We start from the raw sequence: 26,150 nt of genomic DNA, 5'->3' as shown, positions 1-26,150 counted from the left end.
GGGTGGAGGGGAAAGGGCAACAGGCTGAGGCCGCCACCCAGAGGGCATCACCATTTACAGGGTGGGCGAAGACCCATGATGCTACAGGCAAAGGAAGAGCGTGTCACGGCAGGACAAGAGTCACGTGTCCACTTGCGTGAGGTTTGGGAATGTCCGCCAGACTTCACGACCAGGCGGGCACTGGTGACCTTTGCTACGGTGGCTTTAGGGGCAGATGCCAGGCTGCAGGAGGGTCTGGAGCATCTGCTGAGAGGGGGCAGGCTTGGGGACAGGGCCCTCTGCGACAGCCCTTATCAGCTGCGGCATTTATTTTTAGGTCTATTCCCCAACCAGCTGGTGCTTCACGAGGGCAGATGCTATTTTTACATCTTTGTGTTTCCACACAAAAGCCAATTTGTTCCGAACATAGTCAGTGAGCACCAACGGCGCTCCTTGAGCACTGCGCTCGGTCTTGATCTATGGCTGAGCCCACACTTCCGGTGGCCCTGACTGCAAATGAAGCTCTGGGCATGCTCTGCCACCCATCTGCCCTGTGACTTCCGGTGAGTTATGACATCATCTCTTGCAGTGTTTCCTCATTGGCAGTGGCTGATTTCTGAAACTGGTGACAAATCATGATGATTCTGGGACTTCTTTGGCTGCTGCTGCATTGTTTGCTGACCGAGGCGTTGGCAGGGTCAGAAGCCTGGGGTGGGGCGAGGATCAGACGGGGGAGCTGACACTTCCCAAGACCTCCCTTCCCAAGGGTCCTCCTGCCAGCTGTCCTGCCACAGGTCCCCATTCACCGTGGCCCACAAGGCCCCGCACACCCTGTCCCCTGCCAGCCTCTCTGGCCTCACCTCACACCCACGCTCACTGCTTGTGTGGGTTCTTTTCAGATTTTGTTCTCTCCTCGAGCCTTCCTGCCGCAGAGCCTTTGAACATGCTGTTCCCTCTGACTAGATACCCTTCTCTTAGTTCCTCACCTTGAGGACTCCTCTTCATTCTTTAGTGCTGGGCTCAAATGGGGCTTCCGCAGAAGCATCTCAGGTTCCTGAGGAACAGTGACCTCCGAGTGGCATACCTTCAGAGCACCCTGTGCTTTTTCGTAGCGTTTGGAGGGTGTGAGGGCTCCTTGCCCTGCTGTGAGTCCCCGCTTTAGAAGGCTCTACTCTTGACCTTCTCTGTCTGCCTCTCCCCACAGGCTCCTTGGAGCCTGGGCCCTTCCCTTTGGACCATACCCGTAACATGCAAGACCCCAGAATTCCCTGCTCCAATGGCCCCAGGCCCCTTCCCTTAAGGATGGATCATGTGGGGTGGCCACGGGGCAGCAAGTGGCAGGGGGTGTGGCAGTTTGTGCTAGTGGACGGGACTGTCCACATATGTGCATGTGGACCTCCCTTGGGCCAGGATAGCTCTGAGGGTGGCCAGCCACAGGGGGCAGGCTGACAGCAGAGCCAGATCTTATGCCAACCTACCCACATATAGGATTCAGAAGAATCAAAGAAGTTTAGTCTTCTAGGTCATTATGAAAGTATATTTGTCAGAGTAGGAGAATAGAACATATTTTATTTAACAGTTATAACTTGATTTGTAACTTTACAGTATTGCAATGCATGGTGTGAGGCTTCCATTTGTACTCTTGTCCCGGCCCTGCTGGCATTTGCGGTGGGCTTGGGCCTACCACCAACCGCAGGCTCTACCAGTGAGGCTGCACTCGCAGTACCCCTACCCCAGAGCACTGAGCCTGGCACAGAAGAGCAGATAATAAATATTGGCTGTGAGAAACAAATGAGATGATCCAAGTGAAATGCTTGGCAGGGTGCAAATGTCAATAAATATTAGCTATTATTGTTTGTTGAACAGACCAACAGTTTGTGGGGCAGGTGGGCCAAAACCCAGAAACTGAAGGGGTTTGTGCCTGAGGAGAGAAAAGGCATAGCTGCTCCTTCCTTCTTCCAGCCCTGTAGGCCTCTCCCAGCTCCCGAGGGTAAGGTGGGCACCGGGCAGGTAGCCTGACAGCAGAGATGCTGAGAGCTGGGGGCTCCTGCTACTTGCCCACCCGGCAGAGCAGAAGAGCTGGGCAGGTTTCCTGTCTGCCTCCAGCATCTCCCCAGGCCCCGACAGAACCCATTTGCCTTAGTTTCTTTTGCTCTGCCTGTGAGCACATGATGGGGTGTGGAGGGGTGCGGGGGGGGGGGGGGGGTAGCTGAAAGAGCTGAGGTGGCCCTCCCGAGGCTGTGCTGTGCTGTGAGAGGAGCCTGTGAGGCAGTCAGGTGGCCCACAGGACCCCGAACAAGTCACTTTGCCGCTGCCACACCCTCTTCACTTGTCAAATGTGACTGCGTGTGGAAATGGTGCATGTCTCGTAGCCAGTGTGAGGGACACAGTTAATATGAACAGCCGGTGCACAGAACACAAGTGGGTCAGGGAGGGCAGAGGCTCACTCAAAGAGCCCACGGGGGAGTAGTCCTCCTCGGGGTAACTGGTCAGCGACTCGGGGTAGTCCGTTTCAGGGGTAGGGGGCTGCAAGGAGCAGGAGACAGAGTCAGACGCTCTCCGAGCCAGTAGGGACCCTGGGCCCCGCCCTTTCATACCAGGCCACGCCCCTCTATAGCAGTCCAGGGGACTGCGGGGTGCAGGAGGCGGGGCCTGAGGCCTGAGTCACCCCGCACCCCCCCGCACCCCTTCCCCCCCTCCCCCCGCCCCGCGCCTGAACCTCATTCCCGGGGGGCGGGGGCAGGAGGCGGGGTCCGAGGCCTCAGTCACCCCGCCCCCCCCGGCCAGGCCCCGCCCCTCACCCTCATTCCCGGGGCGGGGCAGGAGGCGGGGCCTGAAGCCTCAGTCACTCCGCCCACCCGGGCCAGGCCCCGCCCCCTCACCCTGCGCTCCCCGGGGTCCAGTGGGCTCAGGCCTGGCTGCATGTCCTCCAGCGCGTCCTCGGGCTCGTCCTCGGGCTCGTCCTCGGGCTCGTCCTCCAGCTCGTCCTCCGGCTCGTCCTCCCAGACGGCCTCGCCCGTCAGCGGGTTGTAGAAGAACACCCTGCGGCTCTCCTCATCCCAATACTGGCCCCAGTCTGTCTCGAGGCTCTCGCGGCTGCCCACCGAGGCCGGAGAGGTGGCTGGGCTGGCGGCGCCCTCAGAGGCCTCGAAGGGCGACTCCCAGGTGGTCACGCCCGTGTCTGGGTTGTAGTAGTAGCGGCGCCCGCTGCCCGCGTCCCTGTGCGTCTCCCATGCGGGGGGGCGGGGGACCGAGGCGGTGCCGGGTGACGTGGGCAGGGGCTGCCTCTCGACGTTCTCGTACACGGGCTCCGGGGGGTCGTCCACCTGTGGGAGCAGGAAGGAGGCGTGACCGTCAGGGCAGCTCCGGGGTCACCCAGTCCCGACCCAGCCACTTCCCACCTGGGCGACCTTGGGCAAGTTGGAGTACCCCCTGCTTCAGTCCCGCCGCTGCACAATGTCTGCCCTGCCCGCTCCGGAAATTGTAGTGAAGAGAGAATGAGGAAATATTCGTGAAGGGGCATTGTCAAATATGAAATGTCCCAGATGCGTAGGGCACTTACATTATTTATTAACAATAATAAAATATCGATATCTTGAGTTCTCCCAGCTGCGCACTCACTGTGCACTCCAGGGGGCCAATCAGAGGTTGGGCAGGAATAGAGACATGGCCTGGGCCCCATTCCTTTTCCTCCCCATTCAGGTCACAGAGGGGCAGGGCCCTGCTGCACTCTACAGCCCCCACCCCTCCTTCCTTCCTGTCCCTGAAATCTCTGGGACTGGAATCCGTACCACCTCTGATCTGGGACTGAAACTTCCTGAATGTGGTTTTTGCAGACCTCAGGATCAACTGCAGAGAAGGGAGAGAGGCAAGCCAGATGGGAGGAAGGAAGGAGGAGCTAGGAAAGAGGAGCCCCTCGTGCCCTCCAAAGGAAAGCGAGGTGGGCTGGAGGGTCCGGCCACACACAACATACCTCTGGTCATGCTCAACACCCCACTGCTCCTTGCGGCCTGCGGGGCAAAGTCTACGCCTTTAACAGGGCACCGGAGGGGCCTGTCGCCTCTCTGTCTACTTTATTTCCTGCCATTCCTGGCCCCCTGCCTTGAACTTTATGCTCTAGTAGCCTGGGGCTGCTGGAGGCTCCACCCTCCCTGCTGTATATCTTTTATGGGCCTGGATCCTTCAGAGTGCCTAGGCCCATCCCCACCCTTTTTTTCACCTGGCCCACTCCAATTCCTTCTTCAGGACTCAGCTCAGGTGTCAGGTTCAAGACCTTTCTTGAGATTCCTCTGGTGTGCCCACCATCGCCTAGCACCCTCAGCTGGCCAGAGGGATAGATAAGGACACTCTTAAACCCCAGGCAGCAGAAGAGCACCAGAAGATTAAGACTGTTTCTAGGACGATCTAATGCTACGGGGGAAATGCAGACTTCGACATGGGGAGCAAGTATATAGTTTCAAATCTGTGTTTTTAGAAACCCTCCAAAATGCTAACAGAGATAGTTATCTCCTCTGGGCAGTATAGTTATAGGGATGGGGTATTTATTTATTTATTTATTCTTTAAACTTTTCTCAAAATTTTGTACAATCACCCTCCCCCCCGCCCCGCCTTTTTTAATCACAGAACTGCCTGTGATGCCTTCACTAAGCTGTAAACTTCCCAAGAGGGGAAGCCGGTCATGTCAAGGTGGCATCTCCCTGGGCCTTAGGAAGGCGCCTAAAAACACACTCGTTTGTCCCACAAAGATTCACCTGTCCGGTGCACGCACTGTTCTAGGCACTGGGGAACGCAGCAGTGAACAAAGGGACCCACATCCCTACTGGGCAGCCTGTGTAAATGGTCAGGGAGCAGGGAGGGAGATGAGCAGGGTGAGAAGTGAAATGCACAGCACAGCACGTTGTCCGTGGTAGTTACTGCTAGCAGGAGACAAAGTGTCAGAAAAGCAGTGGTAGAGTTTTAGATCATCAGGGGCAGGTCCCAGGCATGGAGGGAACAGGAGGAGCTGGATACACCAGATCCTCACTCCTCTCCCTCACCCTGCAAGCGCTTGTGTGGCTGAGACAGAACCCCCCACCCCACTTCTCCTTTCTCTCTGTCCACCGCAGCCATCCCATATTCCAGCCACACCGGCCCATGGACCCTCCCGCAAACACAAAGCCACCTCCTATCTCTGCACCTTTGCTCCAGTGGGTCCTTCAGCCTGGAACTCTCTGCTCTCATACCTGCCTACCCAGATCCTGCTCCTCTGCTGGTGCTCTGCTCCAAGCCTCCGGGAGAGGCCTTCTCCCTCAGGAGAGACGTCTGGCGCACGGACATGCTGTTCATCCCTCTGTTCGGGCCGGCAGCATTCCGCCTTGGGTTGTCCACTCATCTGCCTACCTCCTCTGACCCCAAAGGCGGGGTTTTGTTTTTGAGCAGGGGACCCAGGATGATGTACTTGACCCCAGTTGCCCTCTAGCTGCTGGCCCAATGCCCTGAAGCACACATCCAATCCACCAAAAGTACTTATTGCTTGAGTACAAAAGCCAATTCCAAGCCACATTTCAGCAGCAAACAACAAACAAACACACCTGACACCACAGGAGACTCAAGTTAGCTTTGGACAAGGACTTCCTGGGAGTGGGGGTTCAGCACAGGAGTCTCTTTGGGAGACCAGGATGGAGGCAGTGGACAGAGGAAGGTGGGTGACCAGACACATCTCCCACCTGCCCCAGCTGGACCTGCTGAGGCAGGCGCCTTCCCCTCCTTGGGACAGGGGCTGGGAGGTCATGTGGGGCATAGATGAGCTGAGGAAGGAGCCAGGCTCTATGGAGCGGGGATTTCCACCTGCAGGCTGCTAGTCTTGGCTGTGAGTCCATGGGGAGTCCCAGGCTGGCCAGGGTGATGGGGATCTCACACGAAGTAGCCCTAGTGGGTACAGAGGTGAGACCTAGGAGCTGGATGTTTAGGCTCTCAGCATGAGGGGGCTGTCAGAGGAAGAGAAGATGCAGAATCGCACTGTGGGGCTCCAGGCTGCAGACCAGAGGCCAAATGGGGGCAGGGCAGGGCCCCTGGGAGGGGCTGCCCCAGAGACACAGGCTGCTTCAGGAGGTAGGAAGGGGCTTTCACTGGACGGGAGCAGGCAAAGTCCAACCCCCTGTCAGTGATGCTACAGCCCTGTGGTGGGAGCTGGACCACACGCAGCGGCCCTGAGGCCCCTTCAAACTCTAGAACTTTCTCCCTGTAGAGCCCCTCCAGTGCTAGGATAAAGCCAGGATCAGACTGGAAGCCAGGCAGGGCCAGTCCCCCTGTGCCCTCTGGCCTTCAAGGGGAAGCTCGTGCAGGTTAGAGCAGGGTCTGCCACCCTGCCCACGACTCCTGGAGGTCCAGGCAACACCCAGTGACAGCCCATCAGTGGGGCCCTGACTAGGCACCAACAGCTCTCGGGGCCCAGATCCCAATCACAACAGAGACACGGGGGACAACAGTAGGAAAGGGGAAGTGGTCTCCTACCTCAGCGGCAAGAGGGGCTCTGGCTCTCACCACGCCCAGCTGCCCAGCCCCGCAGCCCTCCCCTTGCCCACAAGCAGGTGGCAGGCCTGCCTCTGCCCCTGCGCTGATCACCATCTCTCAGGGTCCCCCTGCAGCCCCTCCCAGGCAGGCGAAGGCCTTGGCAAAGGGAAGAGGAAAGCAGGGAGGAGTCCCCGAAGTCTGAGAGATGTCCTGCTCCGAAGCTCCGCTCAGCCAGCCCCTGAGAGGGCCAGAGAACAGAGGCCCACTAGTGGCACCTTGATCCCGAGGCCCTCGGCCGTCCCCACCAGAGGCTGAGCTTGCCCCCAAATGCCACGGCCCCCTACCTGTCCCCGCAGGGCCTGACTCCGCCTCCTGGTCAGCCTGGCAATCATGTCCACCATCCTGTCCCCTCAGAGCTGCTGGGACGAAGCCCTGGGCAGGCTTTAGGGGTGGAGCCAAGGGGCACAACCCCAGGGCTGGCACAAGGCAACAAGGAAACAAGAAGTGGCTTTGAGGTGGCGGGAGGCTGAGCCTCCAGCCCATTTCCTGTCAGGGCTGTGGAAGTGCTGCCTGAGACAGAGGCTGCCTGCTGTGGGGGGGGGGTGGGGGGGTGAAGTGGGGGGGGTCTTAGGTCGGGGGTGTTTCTATGTGTCCAGGGAAGCGCCGGCCTTCCTACTCCATACTCTGGTCACCGGCAAGGTCTGAATCCCAGGGCAGATACAGCCAGGGAGCAGGATGGTGCCAAACCGAGGTTGGGGGAGGGGAGGCCAGACAGCTGGGAGAGGGCAGAGGGGGCAGTTGGGTGCTGGGGCCCCAGGCTGGCGTAGACAGGACACGGAGTGGCCCTCAACTCCCCCAGTGCCCAGGGCGATGGGGAAGAGGAAGCTAGTGTGTGGGGTGCCGGGGCGGGGGGGCAACGTGTCAAAGAGGAAGGGGTCTGGGCAGCTGTGGCATCAGACGGAGTCAGTGTCTGGAGTTCTGCAGCCTCACAGAGGACAGGAGGGATTCTGACCACACCACAGTCCACTCGCCTGACTGCCTGAGCCTGTCCCCTCCCGGTTCGCTCTCCAAGATGCACGCATGCACCCTCGCCTGGGTGTCTAATACGTGCACAAGTATGCCTGCGTCCCCACTCTCTAAGGACCCGGAGAAGGGGACAGGGACTAGCCTCTCCACAACCCCACAACCAAGAGCTTCCCCTGGGCCTGGTCTCTCTCCTGTTTCAGGCTCTGACCCCACCTTCCACCGGGATCCCAGACCCATTGTCTCCTGCTCTTCCATTCCAGTAACCCTCCTGTCCCCAGCCCTGGTCTTACTTCCTCCCCTGCCCATGCCCCCCCAGACCACTCCTTCCCTGCACCCACTGTGGGCCCAGGACAGGGACACCCAAGGAGAGCCAGGCGTGGTGTAGATTTGGAGTGTGGGCCCTTTGGGCAGACCGCATCCAGAACAAGCCAGGGATTCATGCCCTACTCTGCCCTCCAAGCTCCTGTATTGCTCCCCTCCCATCCCAGGTGGGACTCAGAAGCCTGGAACACTGAGGGCAGAGAGGCCTGGGGTCCTCCCACTTGTCACACACATGACACATCCCACTGCCCCCGCCCTGGGGGACATGGGCCACACGCAAAATAGGTCACCAGGAGAGATGGAGCCAGGCCCAGAAGATGGGAAAGGCCGGAAACTCTGAGCTGGCAGCAGGCAGGAGCTGGGGAAGGAGAGAGAGGACATGGGTGTGGGGACCTGAGCCCTCAGCACTGCCCCGCTGGAGAACTAGGGAGCAGGGTCTTCCTGTGGCAGGAACCAAGAGTGACAGGACAGGAGACTGGGACCACCGAAAAGGCAGCCCACGTGCTGTTCCTCCTCTGTAAGAAGCTGGGCCCCCCAGGCCTGGGGTCTTCCCAGGGGGCTCTGGCCCCCCACCCCAGGGGCTGAGCCAAACCCACACAGCTCTGGCCTGCTCTTCTTGGTCAAGGAGCTTGGTTCCTCAGGCTTCCAGTCTAGGCTTCCCCTCAGCAAGAGGAGGCGTGACCACAGCAGCTCCCCAGTGGTGTCCTCCTCCCTCAACCGCATCTTCACGCCTGGCCTGGCCCTCTAGAGGCACACGGTGGAGGAGGGGACAGAACAAGCCGGCTGCTCTGTCCTCACCCCTTCTCCCCAAAACCCTCACAGGAGGCTTGTGGCAACCAGAAAAATCCTATCAGCTCTCTGAAGCCAGAGGCAAAAGAAATGCCTGCAAACCAGTGACTGGAGCCCAGACACTGGCTCAGGGGGGCTGCCGCGGGGTCGGGACCTCCTTTGCTGACTTCAGTGCCTCCAGAGCTGAGCGGAGGGAGAGTGGAGGGTGGGTTGTGATCTTTGCCTCAGGGAGCCTTGCAGGGTGCCCAGAGCTGGCGTCCTTCCCTTCCCTGAGCACGCCATCTCCAGGACGGAGTCCGGGCCTCACTGTACCCACCCCCAGCCCTGAGCCACAAGTCCACTGATGTGCAGTGGGGGAACTGGGGGTCCCCTCAGAACGGAGGGAACCACGCCTGGAGCTGTCCCCAGAGTCTGGTGTAACAGGTTTGGGCCGGGGCTCAGACCCCTCGTTTTGTACTAAAGCCCAGGTGAGGCTCAGTGTAACCTTACTGCTCGGCCTGTAGCCTGCGAAGACGAACACAGTAGCCCGAGGTCAGGTTCCTCTGTGGGGCTTAGAGCAGAGGCATCATCATTTGATTAAAGGGGGGCGGGGAGAATGACGCAGGATTCAGAGAAATGGCTTCTTGTGTCGCTGGTGCCCTAGCTTCTCCCCGGGCAGCCCCTTGAATCTCTGCGCCTCTGTTTCTTTATGCATAGAATGGTGCTGTCATGCTCTCCCCGCTCCCAGGGCTGGCCTCTGTGGAGGCGTCAAGCCGCCCCCGGGATCCTACACCCTACACTCTACACTCAGGGACGTGGGAAAGAAAGCGGGGTGACACTTCCGTTTTTTTGGTTCTGGGTTTCGATTGAGTGCCCTCGGCTCTGGACTCTGCCCTCAGCCTCTTGGTGACCTCATGGGACTGTGTGCTCGGCCTGCTCCTCAGGGTAGGTGGGGTGGGGGGTGGAGCCCCTTTGCCACTCACATGCTCTGTGCTCTGGACAAGGCTGGCTGACGCCCAGGAGGAATCAGAAACCGTCTGTCAAGGAAACTGCTGGCTGGCAAAGGCTGTCATCGTGAGCCAACCGAGGGAGAGAGATGTGACAGGGGCCTGTCCCTCCAAATGTGTCTGCACCTGTACCCACCGCACCTCCTCACTTCCCCACTGGAGGGACCAGGTTCCCCCGTCCAAGAGGGCCTCCCGAATATGGGCCCCTGAGGATCCCACTGCCTCTTGCTCAGAAGCTGCCTCTCCACAAACCTCTCACTAACCCTCCCACTTGATGGCTGCAGGCCCTTTGGCGTGGCAACAAATTCCAGGTCTCTCCATCTTAAAAAGAAAATGTGTGCTCCTGGACCCAGCTCATCCTGCCTCCTTTCCGGAGCCCACCTGTTGAAGGTGTGTGTGTGTGTGTGTCTGCCGTCCTGCTTCTGACGTCCAGCCCACTGCCCGGGGGTCCTACAACTCCTTTGATGACAGCAGCGGTCCTTGGAGGGTCTGACTCTCCTCAGGACTTAGTCCTTACAGGCCTCTCCCTCCTCACCCTCTGGTGCCTCCTGGGCTGTGAGCCATGCTCCTCTTCCTCCACTTAACTCCTTGATACTGGGTCTCCCATTTGCTTCTCACTCTCCTGTCCCGGGGAAGCCCAGCCGGATCTGTTAGCTTAACTACCTGCAAGACCATCTCCAGGAGCAAAAACCTGAGTGGAGTCCTGGGGGTCCTTGGTACACCCTACAAGCTGCATATCCCAGAAACCAAGTTCACCTTCCTCCCCTCCTCCTTCCCATCTTGGCATCATCTTGTTTTTGTTTTCTTCTTTTTTTTTTTAAGATTTTATTTATTCACGAGAGACAGAGAGAGAGGCAGAGACACAGACAGAGGGAGAAGCAGGCTCCCTGCAGGGAGCCCAATGTGGGACTTGATCCCAGGACCCTGGGATCATGACCCAAGCAAAAGGCAGCCGCTCAACCACTGAACCACCCAGGTGCCCCATCTTGGTTGTTCAAGCAGAGATCTAGAGTCCCCGAGGCTGGGGACCAGCCTAAGCCTTTCGGACATATCAGTCTCCAGGTAACACAGGGGCTAGGGGAACATGGGAACCCCACCACAAGGAAGCAGAAATTCAAATCTAGAATAGATGTCCTATGGGGCAACCACTCTGGTCCCTGTCCAGGCAGGAGAAGAGGGAGGGAAACAGCAAGAGAGATTTAAGAGACAAATGAGATGCATGATCCTTGAGCTGATTCTGGTTCAAACAAACTGACTGTGAGAGATTTGTTTTAGGACAATGAGGGACATTTGACTATGGCCTGGATCTTAGCTGATATGAAGGAACTAATATTAATTTTGTTAGATATAATAATGGGTATAGTATTGAGGTTATGGAAAAAAACATTTTTAAGACATAACAGGCTGGGGCACCTCAGAAGCTCAGTTGGTTAAGCGTCTGCCTTTGGCCCAGGTCATGATCCTGGAATCCCCGGGGCGCATAGGGCTCCCTGCTCAGCAGGGAGCCTACTTCTCCTTCTGTCTCTTTCCCCTTGCTCATGTTCTCTCTCTCACTCACTCAACATCTCTCAAATAAATAAATAAATAATAAATAAATAAATAAAAATCTTGTTAAAAAAAGACATACAGGCTGAGTTTTTAAGGGATGAGATAGGATAAATTCTGGAATTTATTATTTCTCAGCAAAAAGAAAAAAGAGAGAGAACTAACTTGACAAGAATTGTTAAATCTAAGTAATAGGTATAATTATATTAATTATAATATTCTTTTCACTTCTTTGCATGTTTGAAAATCTTCATAATAGGGACACCTGGGTGGTTCAGTGGTTGAGTACCTGCCTTTGGCTCAGGTCATGATCCTGGGGTCCTGGGATCGAGTCCCGCATCAGGCTCCCTATAGGGAGCTTGCTTCTCCCTCTGCCTCTCTCTGTGTGTCTCTCATGAATAAATTATAAAATCTTTAAAAAATTTTTCATAATAAAAAGGGGAGAAAACCTCCCTTAAACTTGTTTACTCTTCTGGATTCTCAGTGTTACTACTCCAAGGTGTTCACTGTTTCTTATCCAGAAAGACAGGCCCTTCCAGCTCTCCCCTACCCCTGGTAGTAATTTCTCTCCTTTATGACGCAGCTCTGGCTCTAGGAATTCTGGAAACATGGCAGCTTAAACATGTCCTGCTTCTTCTCTTCTCCTGGACGCTACCCTCAAGGAAGGGGCTGTGCCAGCTCCTGGGCAGGGCTGGCTGGCAGGAGTAGAGGGCCTGAGATAGAAGCTGGAACCCAGGAGACCCCGGGGCAGACCAGGCCACCATAGGACCCTAGGGGGAAAGCAGGGTGACCCCGAGGAGCTGACAGGGAGTCAAACAGGTGGGCTCAGCACTCTCTGCCCAACAGGCTGGGGATGCCGAGGAGGCAGCAGGCAGGGAGAATTCTTGATGGTGTCTTAGAAGAGGCTGCCCAGCCCGGCTGGCCCGCTGGCAGAGACCACCATTCCTCTGCTCTAGGGCCGCGCCTAGTGGGGACACTTCAACAGCTCATCCCAGCCCCAGTGAGAAAAGACACATAAACCCCACTCCTCTGACAGGACAGTGGCTGGAGAGAGGTGGAGCAAAGAGAACAACCAAATCTACCCAGGCTGCAAGACCCTAATACAGCAGGGTCAGGACGTGCTAAAGACCAATCACCAATCCGGGTAGGAAGAGGAGTTTGTCAGTAAAAGGTGGCAGGATAGGTGGATGGCCATCCAGAAAAATAATTAAAGGTGGGTTGACATCCTACTCTGTCCACTCGGATATACCCCCAAATAGATCAAAGATTCAGACATAAAAAGCGAAACCATAAAAATACTTAAAGAGAAAAACATAAGCAAAATTGTATATTAAAAATAAAAAAGGCAGAAGGGCACCTGGGTGGCTCAGTGGTTGCGCATCTGCCTTTGGCTCAGGCAGTGATCCCGGGGTCCTGGGACTGAGTCCTGTATTGGGCTCTCCCTGCAGGGAGCCTGCTTCTCCCTCTGCCTGTCTTTGGCTCTCTCTGTGTGTTTCTCATGAATAAATAAATAAAATCTTCAAACCAAACCAAACAAACAAAAAAGCAGAGACTCAAACTCTAAAAGCCATACATTTGACCACGTAAGTGCATCTTAAGTCATTTGCGTGGCCAGAAAATAACATTAGCAAAGTCAGAAGAGAAACTTACATGACAACTCCTGTAAGAGATAGAGGGCTGTTTTCCTTCGTATGGCAAAACCTCCTAATAACCAATAAGTAAAAGACCAATAAGTCAATGGAAAAATGAGCACTGGCTCTGAACAGGTTGTTAACAGAAAAAGGAAAACAAACAGTCCTTAAATCTATGAGAAGATGCTCACTCTCACTGAAAAGAGAAATGCAAATTCAAGCTATCCTAAGATCATATATTTTACTATTGGATCAGCAGGAAACGACATCTTGTTGGCACCTGGTTGGCAAGGCTGTGGGGGATCAGACACTCACATTTGTGTTGGTGGGAATGTAAATTGGTATAAGCCCCCAGGAAAGGGACAGCAATTTGGCAAAAATTAACAAATATCCATCGTTTATCCTTCCACCCAGCAATCCTACTTCTGGGATTTATCCTTGATTTATCTGCACGTGGGGTGAAAGATTATCTATTACAGGACTGTGCATAATAGCAAGAGATGGGAAACGATTCAAGGGCCCATCACCAGCGGACCGGTTGAAGAATTTCTGATACATCCGTACAGTGAAAACCATGTAGCTCTAAGGAAGGAGACTGATACTCTCTCTGCACAGACTCCAAGATATATTGTTAAATCAAAAAGGCAAAGAAGAAGCAAGATGCGGTGTTGTGTGTACTGCATGTCACCTTTACGGAAGAGAGACAGAAAAGCAAGTAATCAAATGTGTTTTCATACAGGTTTGTGTTTGCATAAAGAAACTCTGGCAGAATCGAGAAAGAATTAATGAAAGTGGTGACTTATGAGTTGATGGAGAGAACAGGGCACAGAAGCAGGTGTGTGGGGGGGAATTTTTACTATATACTTTTTAATATTGCTTTTATTTTTATTTTATGTTTTAAAGATTTCAGGGCAGCCCGGGTGGCTCAGCGATTTAGCGCCGCCTTCAGCCCAGGGTGTGATCCTGGAGACCCAAGATCGAGTCTCACTTCGAGCTCCCTGCATGGAGTCTGCTTCTCCCTCTGCCTGTGTCTCTGCCTCTCTTTCTGTGTGTCTCTCATGAATACATAAATAAAATCTTAAAAAAAGATGTCATTTATGTATTCATGAGAGACACACACAGAGAGGAAGAGACACAGGCAGAGGGAGAAGCAGGCTTCCTTCGAGGAGCCTGATGTGGGACTGTATCCCAGGATCCCAGGATCACTACCTGAGCCAAAGGCAGGCGCTCAACCACTGAGCCACCCAGGCATCCTATTGCTTTGATTTTTAAAAACCGTGAAAGTACATTATCTAATTTTTAAAAAAATCTTGCTATTAGCAAGATAGAAGGGCTGGAAAACACAGTGACTACTGGAACAACAACAAAAGGGAAATCTTCAGGAGATTCAAGTAAGACACTAAAGAAAAAAAAAAAAAGACTACTACTTTAGAATTTAAAATATATCATGTACTACTCATTGAAGGTGAGGACAGTCCCTTTCCAGACTCAAATTTGTGGCCTGGAAGAGAAAGCAGGAGAAATATCTCAGAACTGATGTACGCAGAGGCAAGACATAGAGGGGGCAAAGCTACAAAGCTGGAGACGCCAGTCAAGAGAGCTAACATGCAAATGAAAGAAAAAGGCAAAGACCCCAATACTCATGCAACAAAGAGATTTCTCTAAGCTGAAAAAAGACCCACGGCTATCCAGAGACTGACGGGGTTTTATGAGTTCCAGGAGGAGGAGTGTTGAGAAAAAGCATCCCTCCCTTCTGCACATCCTAGAGGGGATGTTTGATCAGGAGCCGCAGGGAAAAGCAGAAGCCACGAATGAAATGCAAGGGGTAGCAGGACAGCAGAGGAACAGGACAATCAGGAGCAACCTGATAGAAGGGGGAAAAGGAAACCCGTTAAAGATTCTGAAAAGAGTGCATTATCCCAACAAAAAGACAGTCAGTTTGGGTTTCCAAATTCAGTGGTAGGAGATATATATATGAAATAGACGTAAAAACATGATAATGTTGAATATAGAAGGATACTGAGAGATACCAGCAAGTGCAAAAAATAAAACCCAATAAAATAGAAAGAGTGGCCCTGCTTGTAACAGCAAGATGGTGATTCAGGTTGAAACCACCCACCGGGTAAAGAGGGACACCAGGGGATGATACAAAGGCACACTCTGTGATGCCAGGACAGTCAAAATCTGTGTGCACTGCCAACAAACTTGTAGTTAAATATAAAAAGCAAAACCTGAGATGCCTGGGTGGCTCAGTGGTTGAGCATCTGCCTTGGCTCAGGGTGTGATCCCGTGATGTGATCCCGGGGTCCTGGGATTGAGGGATTGAGTCCTCCCCGCAGGGAGCCTGCTTCTCCCTCTGCCTGTGTCTCTGCCTCTCTCTGAGTCTCTCATGAACAAAAAATAAAACCTTAAAAAAAAAAAAAAGCAAAACCTGCTAAAAGTACAAGATCTTTACAAAGAAAATCTGAGCGAGAGATGTAATAAACCTCTATTGGAACTGGAGTAAAAGACAAAAACAAAAGGAAGTCTACAAAGGAAACACAGGTTTCAATAACGTAATCGATCAGCTTGGCTTGATATATACCAGACCTTATGTCCCTTAGATGGAAAATATACGATTTTTCCACTATGAAAAACTTAGAAAAACCATTTATTTCTTCGGTCACGAAGGAATCCATAGAGAAATTTAAAAATGGAGATTTTGCAAATCTAGGAAAAATGAATACTTTCCTAGGAAAAAGGCAAAATGGCCAAAGTGAACAAGAAGGAGTGGAAAACGTGAAAAGACCAAACTACCGTTGATGAGAAAAAAAGTCTGCCCCTAACAAAGCACCAGGTAGGTCCAGAGGGTTTCAGGGAGGAGGCTGAATGGTAGGAACCTCTCGGATTCAGCCGCTGTCCCCCTTCCTTGGCCAGGAGGCAATCCTAAGTTTCTCTCTAGCGACTGGCGGGATTCTGGGGACTCCGGGGACAGCTCCTCCAGCGCACTCCCACGGCATCCTGCAGGCACCCCTGCCACACCAGATCCTACCTGTGGGTCTGCTAGCCCATCTCTCTTCTGGGACAGAAAACTACCTGATGGCAGGGACCATGCCTTGTTTCTCAGTGGCACCTGCCATGTACTGAATCCATGACACAGTAGGTGAAAAATCGCAGTGCCATTGTCAGTGTACCGGGATGCCCCGGGGTCTGTAAAAACTCTCCCACACAGAGTAAAGCAGAATGGATGAAAAGAAGCCAAAATGCTAATAGTCATTATTATTTTAAAAAAGATTTTATTTATTTATTCATGATAGACCAAGAGAGAGAGAGAGAGAGAGAGAGGCAGAGACACAGGCAGAGGGAGAAGCAGGCTCCATGCAGGGAGCCTGACCTGGGACTTGATCCCAGGACTCCAGGATCACGCCCTAGGCGGAAGGCAGGCGCTAAAGCGCTGAGCCACCCAGGGATTCCCTCTAATAGTCATTAGAGTGAGATTGCCCATATTCGCCAAATATTTGCAATGGCGTTAAGCTATTTAAAAAAAAAAAAAAAGATTTTATTTATTTATTTGAGACAGAGAGATAGAGCACGAGTGGGGATAGGGGCAGAGGTAGAGTTCTCTATGCGGGGCTTGATCCCAGGACACTAGGATCCTGATCTGAGCCAAAGGCAGATGCTTAACCTAGGGAGCCTCCCCAGAGCCCCTCCTTAAGCTATTTTTATGGGGGGGGGGGGATAGTAATTTACAAGTTGAGAAGATTCCAGGAGCACTCCAGTTGCGTGCAGCAGAGGCAGGAAGGCCCCCCTCTGGCACCTTTCTTGGTTCCTCTGGCTTCCTCTCCTAGGCCAAGTTGGCTCAGCCCCCAGGACAGACATGGAAGCCCTGAGAGGGCCCCCTGCCCTGCTCACCCAATGCCTCACGGTGGACCTCCACTCGGAGGACCCATAGGAGCCCAGAGCCTGGGCTAGGCAGAAGGGTCCTGCAGGCTCTGCTGTGCCTAAGCAGCTGCTCTGGAAGTCCCCTCAACACCACAATCCTTCCTCAATTTGGCAAGAGAGCCTCCTGCACTTGAGCAAGGACCCCTATGTCCCTCAGACCCAGTCCCTGGCAGCACCATTTCCCTCAACGCCAATCAACCTCAACTGTCCCCTGACCTTCTAGTCTGGAACCCTGACCATGTTTGCATCAGCTGGGCCTGGCCCTCCCCACTACTGGACACAGACAGCTCCAGGAAAGGCAGAGACAACAGATTGAGTGAGAAGCCGGCCCCTGGCGCTCAGGAAGGAAGTGGGGAGGCAGGTGGACCCGTCTCAGGGGGGCTGGGGACTGAGAGGTGAATCATAAGGCTCAGGTTCAGGGGAGATCACCCAGGGGACTCCACAGAGCCATGGGGGCTGCCAGGGGCCTGGGAGGTTGCTCCTTTCTGCCCTGGGAGCTGTGGGTGGGGAGGACAACTGGTGGCCAGGAATGTGGGCTGGGTTGGGAGGGGGCTACCCAAGAAGCTGCTCTTTCATGGGTCAGGCCTTAGGCTGGGCAGTGGGGCTCTAGGGTCAGCCTGGGGCTGCAGGTGAGTCATGGGGAGGGAAAGGTCAAGCCAGGTGTGAAGAAACCAGCCAGGCCAGCCCAGGGCTGCTGTTCTCCAAGGGTGGGTGGGGGGGAGGTAAGACAGTTGCTGGGAGGAGGGCATACAGACAAGGGCGCTCACTGCCCCCCCTCCTTGGCCTCAGCTCCCCTGCTCCTCCTAGAGGGCCCCCTGGCTGGTCCCAAAGGGGGATCCAGGTGGAGGGATCCCTAAGGCCAGTTCCTTTGCCTTAATCACCGCTGCCTGGGGCGGCTCTTGGAGTCTGTCCCAAGGGGTGGGTGCCAGGCCTGGGATCCAGAGAGGAGGGTGAGGTGCCTGCCCGCCAGGCACCTGGCAGGGGAGTTTCAGCATGAGTGCAGGAAAAGACCAGGTGGAGGTCAGGGAAGGAGGAGAGAGGGTGGGAGAGCTGCCAGGGCACGACCCCGCCTTCCCCGGGCCCCATTGGGAGTTGAGGGGTCACTCACAGTTCTCAGCACAGGACAGGGAACCAGGGCCCCGGAGGCTCCTTCTAGTCCGGCTGCCTACTCAGGTGAGTAGGGCTGGGCTGGCTGCATAGGAAGCTGCCGAGGCCTCTGGCTGCACCTCTTTCCTTCCTGTGGCCAATGTCTGGGCAGCAGGGGCGGGCTCCCGTCCAGAGGGCCGGCCTGGGCCTTTCCACCTCAGAGGCCCTGGGGTGGGGATGGTGACCACACCCTGAGATCCCCAAGTCAGCAGGTCCCCCTCCCCCACTCCACCGCAACCACGGGGGAGGAGTCTCAGAGGCCCCTCCTCCTCCCTTAGAGGGGGTGGGGGCAGAGTGCTCCAGAAGGTGTGCCTCTGCCCTCTCCTGGGACAGCTTCTCCCACTGCGCCCTGGGTAGCTGGGTGCTGGCTGGTGGACGAGGGCTGGGAATTCCTGCCTCCTTCCCTGTGGCCGGTGCCCACCGCTGGGGACACGCAGGGTGCTTGGAAAGTGAATACTTGTTTGCCTTCCGATTGTCCTGTCCCTGCTGAGGGGAACAGGCTGGCCAAGGCTGTGGCCACCCAGCTGAGACTGCCTTCCGAGCTGCTGCGGGGATGAACCTTTGAGTGAAAGCCCATGGGACCACGAGCCCCTTTGGGACAGGATCGTGTCAGGTGTAACATGCTTTGCGTCCCCAGGGTCCAGCACTTTGACCAGCACACAGCAGGTGCTCATTACATGTCAGTTGAGTGGAAGGTGAATGACGAGGCTATAAAATGCCACACAGTGCAGAGGCTTCTCTCCTCTGGGGTGGGTCCCTGCCTCTGCTGATTCCTCTCCCCATGCCACCCTCTCCCCTTGTCCACTGGTCGACTATCCCCAATGACCCAACCCTGATCCTATGTCTCCTCCACCCTCAGATCATTGCCCCTCGCCTCAGAGGAAATGGGTCCCTCCCTCTCTGCCCGGGGCACCCCACCCCCACCCTGTTGGCCTCTCTCCCTGCGTCCCGTCGTCTCCCCAACCACCTCTTCACCATCCTCAGCCTCCCACTCTTCTGGCTCCTGACCGTTCGCTTAGATTTGGGGAGCCTCCCCCCTTGACCTCCACCTGCCTCTGGCCACAAAGCATCTCTCCCTTCCCTGCCAAGCTCCTGAGTTGTCTACGCTCAGCCGGTGTCCTTACCTCATCCCTCTGGCCCCTGCCTTGAGCCCTCAGTAACCCCTTGACCAGCTCCTGATAAGGTGGCTGCTGACCTCGCAGTCACCGTTTCTGATACATGTTTAATGGCCTTTATCTCACTTCTCCTTTCTTCTGGACGTTTCTCGGTGTCTGGACAGGCACTCTCCTGTTCTTCCTCCTTGTTGCCTATTCCTTCCTCTGGGGCTTCTCTTCCCTCCCTTTGTCTGTTACCCGAATGTGGTGGGGCCTGACTGTCTCAGGTGTTCCCGGCCCCACGTCCACGCACTCTGCCCGCCCCCGGTCCACATGCTGCAGGCCACACGCTGCAGGCCTTCTGCTGGGCAGCAGGCCCCCTCTCCAGCTGCTGTCTGGACCTGGCGCCACCGAATAAACAGACCACTGTCTGCGGGGTGTGCGACTGGGAGACTGCGACTCATTCCGACTTCTCTCCCACCTTCCTCAGCCCGTCGGCCACTAGATTCCAGGGAATCGACTTCCCAAATCTCCTGTCATCACTGTGTGCCTGGGAGACCATGGAGGTCTGTCCTCTGCTATTCTCAAAGTCCCAGCCACGGGGGTCTTTTCTGAACCCCCTCTCTTCTCTGCTGAGAATCTTCCAGCAGCTGCAGGATTAAGTCCACATTGCTGGTGAGAGTCCACGAGGTCCTGCCTGGCCAGGCACTGCCCATTCCCCACAAGAGCCCCAGCAGTACAGGATGGGAGTGGAGCTGCAAGGCCTCAAGGGTGCCACATCTCACACCTGCACCCATGCCTCGGCACCACGGCACGCTGGGTGTCCTTCTATCCCAGATGGCCTGTGCCACGCTGGTCTGAGGCATCTGCCCTCTTGCCAGGCTCCTGACTCAGATGGTAGCTCTCCAGGGCTGGCGCTGTGCCTCATCAGATGCTTGGCAGGCAGGTGGGAGGCCAGTTCATGCTTAGTCAAGGAGTGAATGAAGGGGAAGGGTAGGTGCTGCCTCTCCTGCCTCCTCTAAGAAGGAAACAGGGAGGCTCACCTTTCAGGAAATTCCCTTCTCTAAATTCTGCCTTCGGGTCCCCTGGGTGGCTCAGCGGTTGAGCACCTGCCTTCTGCCCAGGTCATGATCCTGGAGTTCCTGGATCCAGTCCTGCATCGGGCTCCCTGCCTGGAGCCTGCTTCTCCCTCTGCCTGGGTCTCTGCCTCTCTCTCTGTCTCTCGTGAATAAATAAATAAATAAATAAATAAATAAATAAATAAATAAATAATCAATCTTAAAAAAAAAAGAAGGCTGCCTTCAATAACTAAGAGCAGACTGGGGATCCTTCCCAGGAGAGAACCAACTCCCCACCCCTGGAGTTTGTAGGGGACAGGGGGTCAGGGAGACCCACACGCGACACTGGAATAAAGCAGGGTCACAGGGGAAACAGGAACAGAGATACCAAGCCTCTTGTTGAGATCGCACGGGGAATTAGGGCCAGAAGGGGGAGCAGGCTGAGCGTCTCGACCAATACCCAGGTCTCTCCGCGGACGCCCGGGTTCCTCCCGGCGCGAGCACCACCCCGCCATCACGTGTGTCCCCACCCCCTCACTCCCCGGTAACTGCTGCTGAAGAAGGAGAAAGAGAATATGGAAAGGCCCCGGAATGCGCCTCCGACGGCCTGCCTGGGAACGGAGGGGCGCCGGGGTAAGGAGCGCTGGCATCCAGCCATCTGCCCCGGAGAAGCTGGCCACCTGGCCCCCAGGGCCGCCGGGCGCAAGATCCCCCTGGCCCCCGCCCCCGTTCCTTCCGGGCGGAATCTGGGTCCGCGTCCTCACCCGCAGAATGCTGTTCCCCGCCATGGCCACAGGGGGGCGGGCTGCTCCTTGCAGAAATCAAAGCGAAGGCGGCGCCGAAGGGGATGCTAAATGCGACCCGGGTCTGCCTCCGTGCGGCGCCTGCTACGTGCCAAGCGCTTCCACGCCTCACCTCGTCGAAGGCTCACAACGCTAATCCTTTACACAGGAGGACACTGGGGCTGGGGCAAATAAGGGATTCCTCAGCAGCTGGCAGGTCACCCAGCAGGGTCAAATTCGAGTCTCTCTAGCTTCAAATCCTGAGCTCTTTGCACTGTAACCAGACCTGGTGGTGGGAAGACCCAGGAAGTCCCCGAGCGGGACGGTGCCTCCTTCCGCGGGGCATCCCACACTCAGTCCTGGCATGTGCCAGGCAACCACGCTGACATCAAGTACATCAAGGACAAAGAAAGAAACCAGAGACACAAGGTTGGGGGGTCATCCATTCACCCTTTCCACCCGTCTTTGGGCCAAGGGACAAACTGAGACCCTGAGAGAGGAAGTGAATCTCCCATAATTACCCAGCTGGTGGCAGATGTCAAAAAGATGTTTGTGCATCCTCCCTCCACGTCTCCACACCCCCCTTCCCCTGCCGCAAGTTCCTAAAGCTCAAGATGTCAGGGCCATGGAAAGGATTCTGGGGATGTAAGAGCGTTTTAAAACCGTGCTCTATTTTCGGTTGCCCAAATCAACACAACCGGATTCGAAACGAAACGAAAGAAAACAAAACAAAACAAACAACAACAACAACAAAAAACCCTCGCTGTAACCAGACCTCTTCCTGAAACAAAAAATTGGTGTGCGTGCGTGTGCGTGCGTGCGTGTGTGTGTTTAGAGGGGAACTGAAATGACTGAAATGTTGGAAGAAGCCAAAACGGGAAGCAGATCCCTGACTTTCACATCCATTATCTCATCTGATCCCCAAGCGTCTATGAGACAGGGGAGGCGGAGAGATCCTGCAGGCCCAGGATCCCGACGCCTCTCGGAATGGTGCGGCTGTCAGGCAGGTGAGGTGGCGCGCACCTGCCAGCACGGGGTGGGCGGCACACCGTACTCCAGGTCATCTGCATTTCTGCAGGAAAACGAAGTGTAATAAATAAATAAAGACCACCAACGGCTTCACCCGGGCTCAAGTCCAACTTTGCCACCAACTGAGTTACGGAAAACACTCGCGCTTCGGGGAGCTTTGGCATTTCGGAATTGCAGATGTGACTGGGAGCCTGCACCCCTCTCGTTTCGTGGTTGAGGAACGTGGGGCTCCGCGTGAGGCAGCCCGTGCAGAGCCGGCGGACGCTAAGCGGAGCGGGGCTCCTGGAGCGCGGGCGCAGCCCCCCGCCCGCCTCCTCGCTCCCGGGCGCCCCATACCTGCTGCGGGCGCTCGTCCCGCGCCGGGCCGCGCTCGTCCAGGATGGCCTCGTAGACGTTCCCGAGTCGCTGCGCGCCAGGGGGCGCGGGCACACCCAGGAGCCCGCCACGCTGCAGGCCTTGAAGCTGCCGGCGCTTCCCAGGAGGCCGGCAGGGGGCGCGACGGCGGCGCGCGCCAGGTCGTCCAGGGACCGCGCGGGCCGCACGGGCGCCGCGGGCCGCGTGTACAGGCAGGTGGGCAGGCCGGGCCCGGGGCTGCCGTGCTGGGTCGAGGCGCCGCGCCGCGCGGGGCCGCACAGGGAGCTCACGCGGCCCCGGGGCTTGGCGGCCGTGCCGTCGGGGCCCGCGGGCGCCGGCGCGCTCACGAAGCGGTAGTCGTAGGCGAGCGGTTCGGGGGCTGCGGGGCCCGGGCGGAGCGCGGGCGGCGGCGAGGAGGCGGCGGGGTCCCCGAGCGCCGGCAGCTCGCGCACGTACTGCGCCGGCAGGTAGAAGGGGCGGCCGCCGGGCTCGCGCCGGACGTGCCCCCAGTGCTCCGTGCTCCGGCGCAGCAGCCGGTAGCGCTCGTTGGGCTGGATGGCGACGCGCCGCCCGTCCTTGCCGGTGTACTCGAAGGGATGCTCCACCAGCACGTACACGTCCCCCTCGACGTCCGCCGCCATCGCCATCGCGGCCGCGGAGTCTCCCTGTGGGCACGAGGAGGAGGGGCGCGGAGGTCAGGGCCACCCAGCCGGGAGGCGCGCCGCGCTAGGGGGACAAGAGACTTGGTTGAGTCCCGAAGCCGCGTTCCTCCTGGGCCTTAGGGCCTTGGTATCTCCAAAACGGGGCACTCGGATAAAATAATCTCGAAGGTTCCCATGCCCACAGTCGCTGATGTAATTATGCCAACGCTGATTCTGTGGCATTGCTGATAAGATTTGAGCCTGCATTCAATCCCCCGGTGGGGAGGTTGTGGGTAATACTGGTCCAACTTTGCAGCCAAGGAAGCCTTGACTCAGAGAGATGGGGTTGACTGGCGGCGGTAAGTCGACACCACACTTGCCAAAAAGTTGCCTGAACCTCAGTTTCCCCGTCTGTGAAGTGGGAAAAAGAGCTCATTCCTTCCGTGCCCGCCCGCCCCCGCCCCCGCCCCGACGCCACCAGCCCTCAGGAAATCCGGGTCCACAGAGCCTCTTCCCTCCAGGATCCTGCGCCCCCGGCCCGGGCCCTCGGGGTAAGAGTTGAGGCGCGGGGCTCTAGGAGCTGCCCCGGCGCCGCTCTACCCCGGGAGTGTCCCCGCTTCGCGTAGACCAAGGGCCTTGGCATGAGGCACCAGGACTGCCAAGGCCGGGGAACCGGTTCTCTTGGTTTCTCTTTTCTTCCCCAGCGGCTCTGCGGGGAACGTGAACCCGGAGCCTGGCCCGCCCAGAGCGGCCCGCACCGCCCCCGACTGCAGATCCCACCTCCAACCTCCCAACCTCCCGAGAGAGGCTGGAGGGCCTGCCCACCTGCCCTGTGATCTCCACGTTGCCCCACGAGAGCAGAGCGGCCCCTAGAGAATGCACTACCCAGGCGGTGTCCTCCCCAAAGCTGTCCTGGAGTGATGGCCCCAACCCACCCCTCTGCATGCCAGCTTAGCTTGGCTCTGGGTGGGGCAGCCTTGGTCAGAGCCTAACTGTAAAGCTGCCCGGGTCTCACCATCAACAAGATGAATGAGTGACTTCTTGCGTGGCTGCTCCCTCCCGATCTTTACACTGACCACATCTCCTGCCCAACTGGGTCTCCCCGGGGGCAGCAGGTAGGAGCCCCTGTGGCTTGCTGAGGCTGAGGAACCCAAGGAACAGGGTCTGGCCGGCAGGGGTCCGGGTAGGGGCTCCTAGTGCCCCTTCCCCACTTTCTTAAGCTCTCCTCGATGGGGAAAGGGGTGCACAGTGGGCCCTGGAGGCGCAGTCAGTAAGCTGCCTGGAGCAAAGGCAACAAACCCTGGGAGGATACCCCTTCTCGTCACCTTCTCCTGGACCCCTGGCACTCGCTCACCTTGGCAGGGCAGGTCTCTGCGGGCCCATGGTGAAGGGCTAGATAGACCTTCCAGCCAGCAAACGATGCAGGTTAGGCCCCCATCTCGTTGGGCGGGGCTTCTGAGGGCTGGGTCGGGAAACCTCGGGGAGCAGGAGCTGCCAAGGGGAGCAAAGAGGCAGAGGGAGGCTCCGGAGGGCTGCCCCCAATTCTGGGAGGGGCGAGGAGGAGCCTGAAGGAGTGTCTGGGCCAGTGGAGACATTGGGAGCGGGCCCAGGGCAAGAGAAGGCAGGAGGGAGGGGCGGCAGCTGGCAGGGCTGCGACTGAAGGTGTGGTGTGCTGCCTGCTGGCAAGCAGAGCCCAAGGTGGGTAGACTCCCACCCTGCGCCCTCCACCAACGCCCCCCCCCCCGCGGGATTTGTTGGCCTCCAGCCTCTGTGTCCCCTGGGTGCGCTGCTCCGGGGCTGCTCCACCCCGGATCGTCGTCTCCAGGCGTCCCCTTACGGGTGAGGCCATTTGCACCCTGAATCACCAACTGCCAACCGCGAGCCCTCTCCAGCCCGATTGCTGGCACTACTCGCTTCGGGCCCACCTCCGCCCTCCCCAGGCCCTTTCCCCGCACAGCTTGGCCGGGCCTGGAAAGACTCAGGGCGGGGGTCCCAAGGCAGGGATGCCCACCAGAGCGGGGGTCTCGGGCTGGGTGGGGAGGGGACCCGGACTCGGCTCCTTCCCCAACTCGGGGGAGCGCGGAGGTTCCCTGAAACTCCAGGACTGATCCGTCCCCAGGAGCTGCTTTGGGTCCACTGGCCTGGGGACGAGAGTCACAGCGGCGCCAACGCCTGGGTCGGCGCGGGGGGCCTGCACCTGGGCCCGTCCTGTCCCCGGACGGAGGGCAGCCCTTTTCATCTCCGCTCCTCGCGGGGGGATCCGAGCCGCGCGGCCCTGCTCGCGGGTCCCGCAGCTCCGGCCCCAGCGCCCCGGGAAGGGGAGCCGGCGAGAGAGAACCCGCCACCTGCAGCACCGCACCCCCACCGGCCCCCGGCTCAGCGCCCCCCGCCCGGCCCGGCCCCGGCCCCTCGGGGTGTCCGCTCACTGGCTTCGCCTCCACTCGTCCCCGCAGGGCGCGTGGTTTCGGCGTCCGCGCTCCCTCCTCCACCGCCCAGCTCCCGCGCAGCCCGCTTTCCTGCTCAACAATACAGCGAGGGAGGCACCAGCGGAGAGCGCCGGGCAGAACTTCCTCCCGGGCCGAGGCTGGGCTGTGGCTGCTAGAGACAATCCCCGGTGTCCCGCTTCCTGTCCCCTCTGGGCCCAGGGAGCGCAGACGCCACCGCTCCCCCCCCCCCCCCCCCCCGCCCTTCCTGGGCCACACCTGGCTGTCTCCCGGAGGTGTAAGCAGGAGGGCGAGGATGGTGGTGTGAGGTGGGGGCGTGGGGGGGGGGGCGTGGGGGGGCAGCCTCCTCGACTACTTCTGGCCAGATTTCCCTCCCACTGTTTGATTCCGTCCCCCTGCTGCCTAGATCCTCCTCTGGAAGAGGGCCACCCTCCAGTCTGTAGGGTAAGCCCAGAGCAGCCTGCTGGAGCTGGACTCCTAGCACTTGAAATTTTCTCTCCTGTAAACTGGGGACAGTGACACCTACCTCCCAGGGTAGTTGGCGAGATTGAATGAGATGCACTAAGCACAGTATAGTATCACATTATTATAGGAGCACACATTTGTTATTATGAACATTATTTTTATTAGAAGATGAGCTGTCTTCTCTGGTGTTGGGTTGTCTCCAACCCCCCATTCTCCTTCAGGCAGGAGGGGGAAGGGAGAAAGGAATGTCCTCAGAGGCACCTTGCTGAGGATGAGGCACCCAGGTCGCCTGGCCCTGGCCTCCCTGTCCCTAGGCCTCAAACCCAGTTCCTTTTGTCTTCTCAGAGCCCACTTCCTACTGACCTGGAGAGACTTGAGGCCCCTGAGGGAAGCTGGGGCTCAGGGGATGTGCAGAAGGTGCTCCCCCAGGGCCAAAAGGCATCTTCA

General features: G+C 57.3%; 1 protein-coding gene and 1 long non-coding RNA gene across 2 annotated transcripts in view; one reads left to right on the top strand and one right to left on the bottom strand.

Moving 5' to 3' along the window:
• Window positions 1–1,528: 1,528 nt before the first annotated feature.
• On the bottom strand, window positions 1,529–25,414 carry LOC140629209 (rho GTPase-activating protein 27-like). Its single transcript, XM_072818800.1, is given in 5 exon segments — window positions 1,529–2,505; window positions 2,862–3,305; window positions 22,136–22,197; window positions 22,200–22,818; window positions 25,221–25,414. Coding segments are annotated over 4 exon segments (1,308 nt in total). The 5' UTR covers window positions 22,801–22,818; window positions 25,221–25,414; the 3' UTR covers window positions 1,529–2,304.
• The window catches only part of LOC140629214 (uncharacterized), a 107,168-nt gene continuing 104,301 nt past the window's right edge, over window positions 23,284–26,150 (top strand). Inside the window, exon 1 of the long non-coding RNA XR_012027055.1 lies at window positions 23,284–24,492. This is a non-coding gene — a long non-coding RNA (uncharacterized lncRNA). The remainder of the gene's footprint in view (window positions 24,493–26,150) is intronic.

This window comes from Canis lupus (genome assembly GCF_048164855.1).
Source record: "Canis lupus baileyi chromosome 3 unlocalized genomic scaffold, mCanLup2.hap1 SUPER_3_unloc_2, whole genome shotgun sequence".
In the NCBI taxonomy this organism is placed as follows: Eukaryota; Metazoa; Chordata; class Mammalia; order Carnivora; family Canidae; genus Canis; species Canis lupus.
Note: the sequence above shows the minus strand (reverse complement) of the source record. Positions and strands in the feature narration are given on the sequence as shown.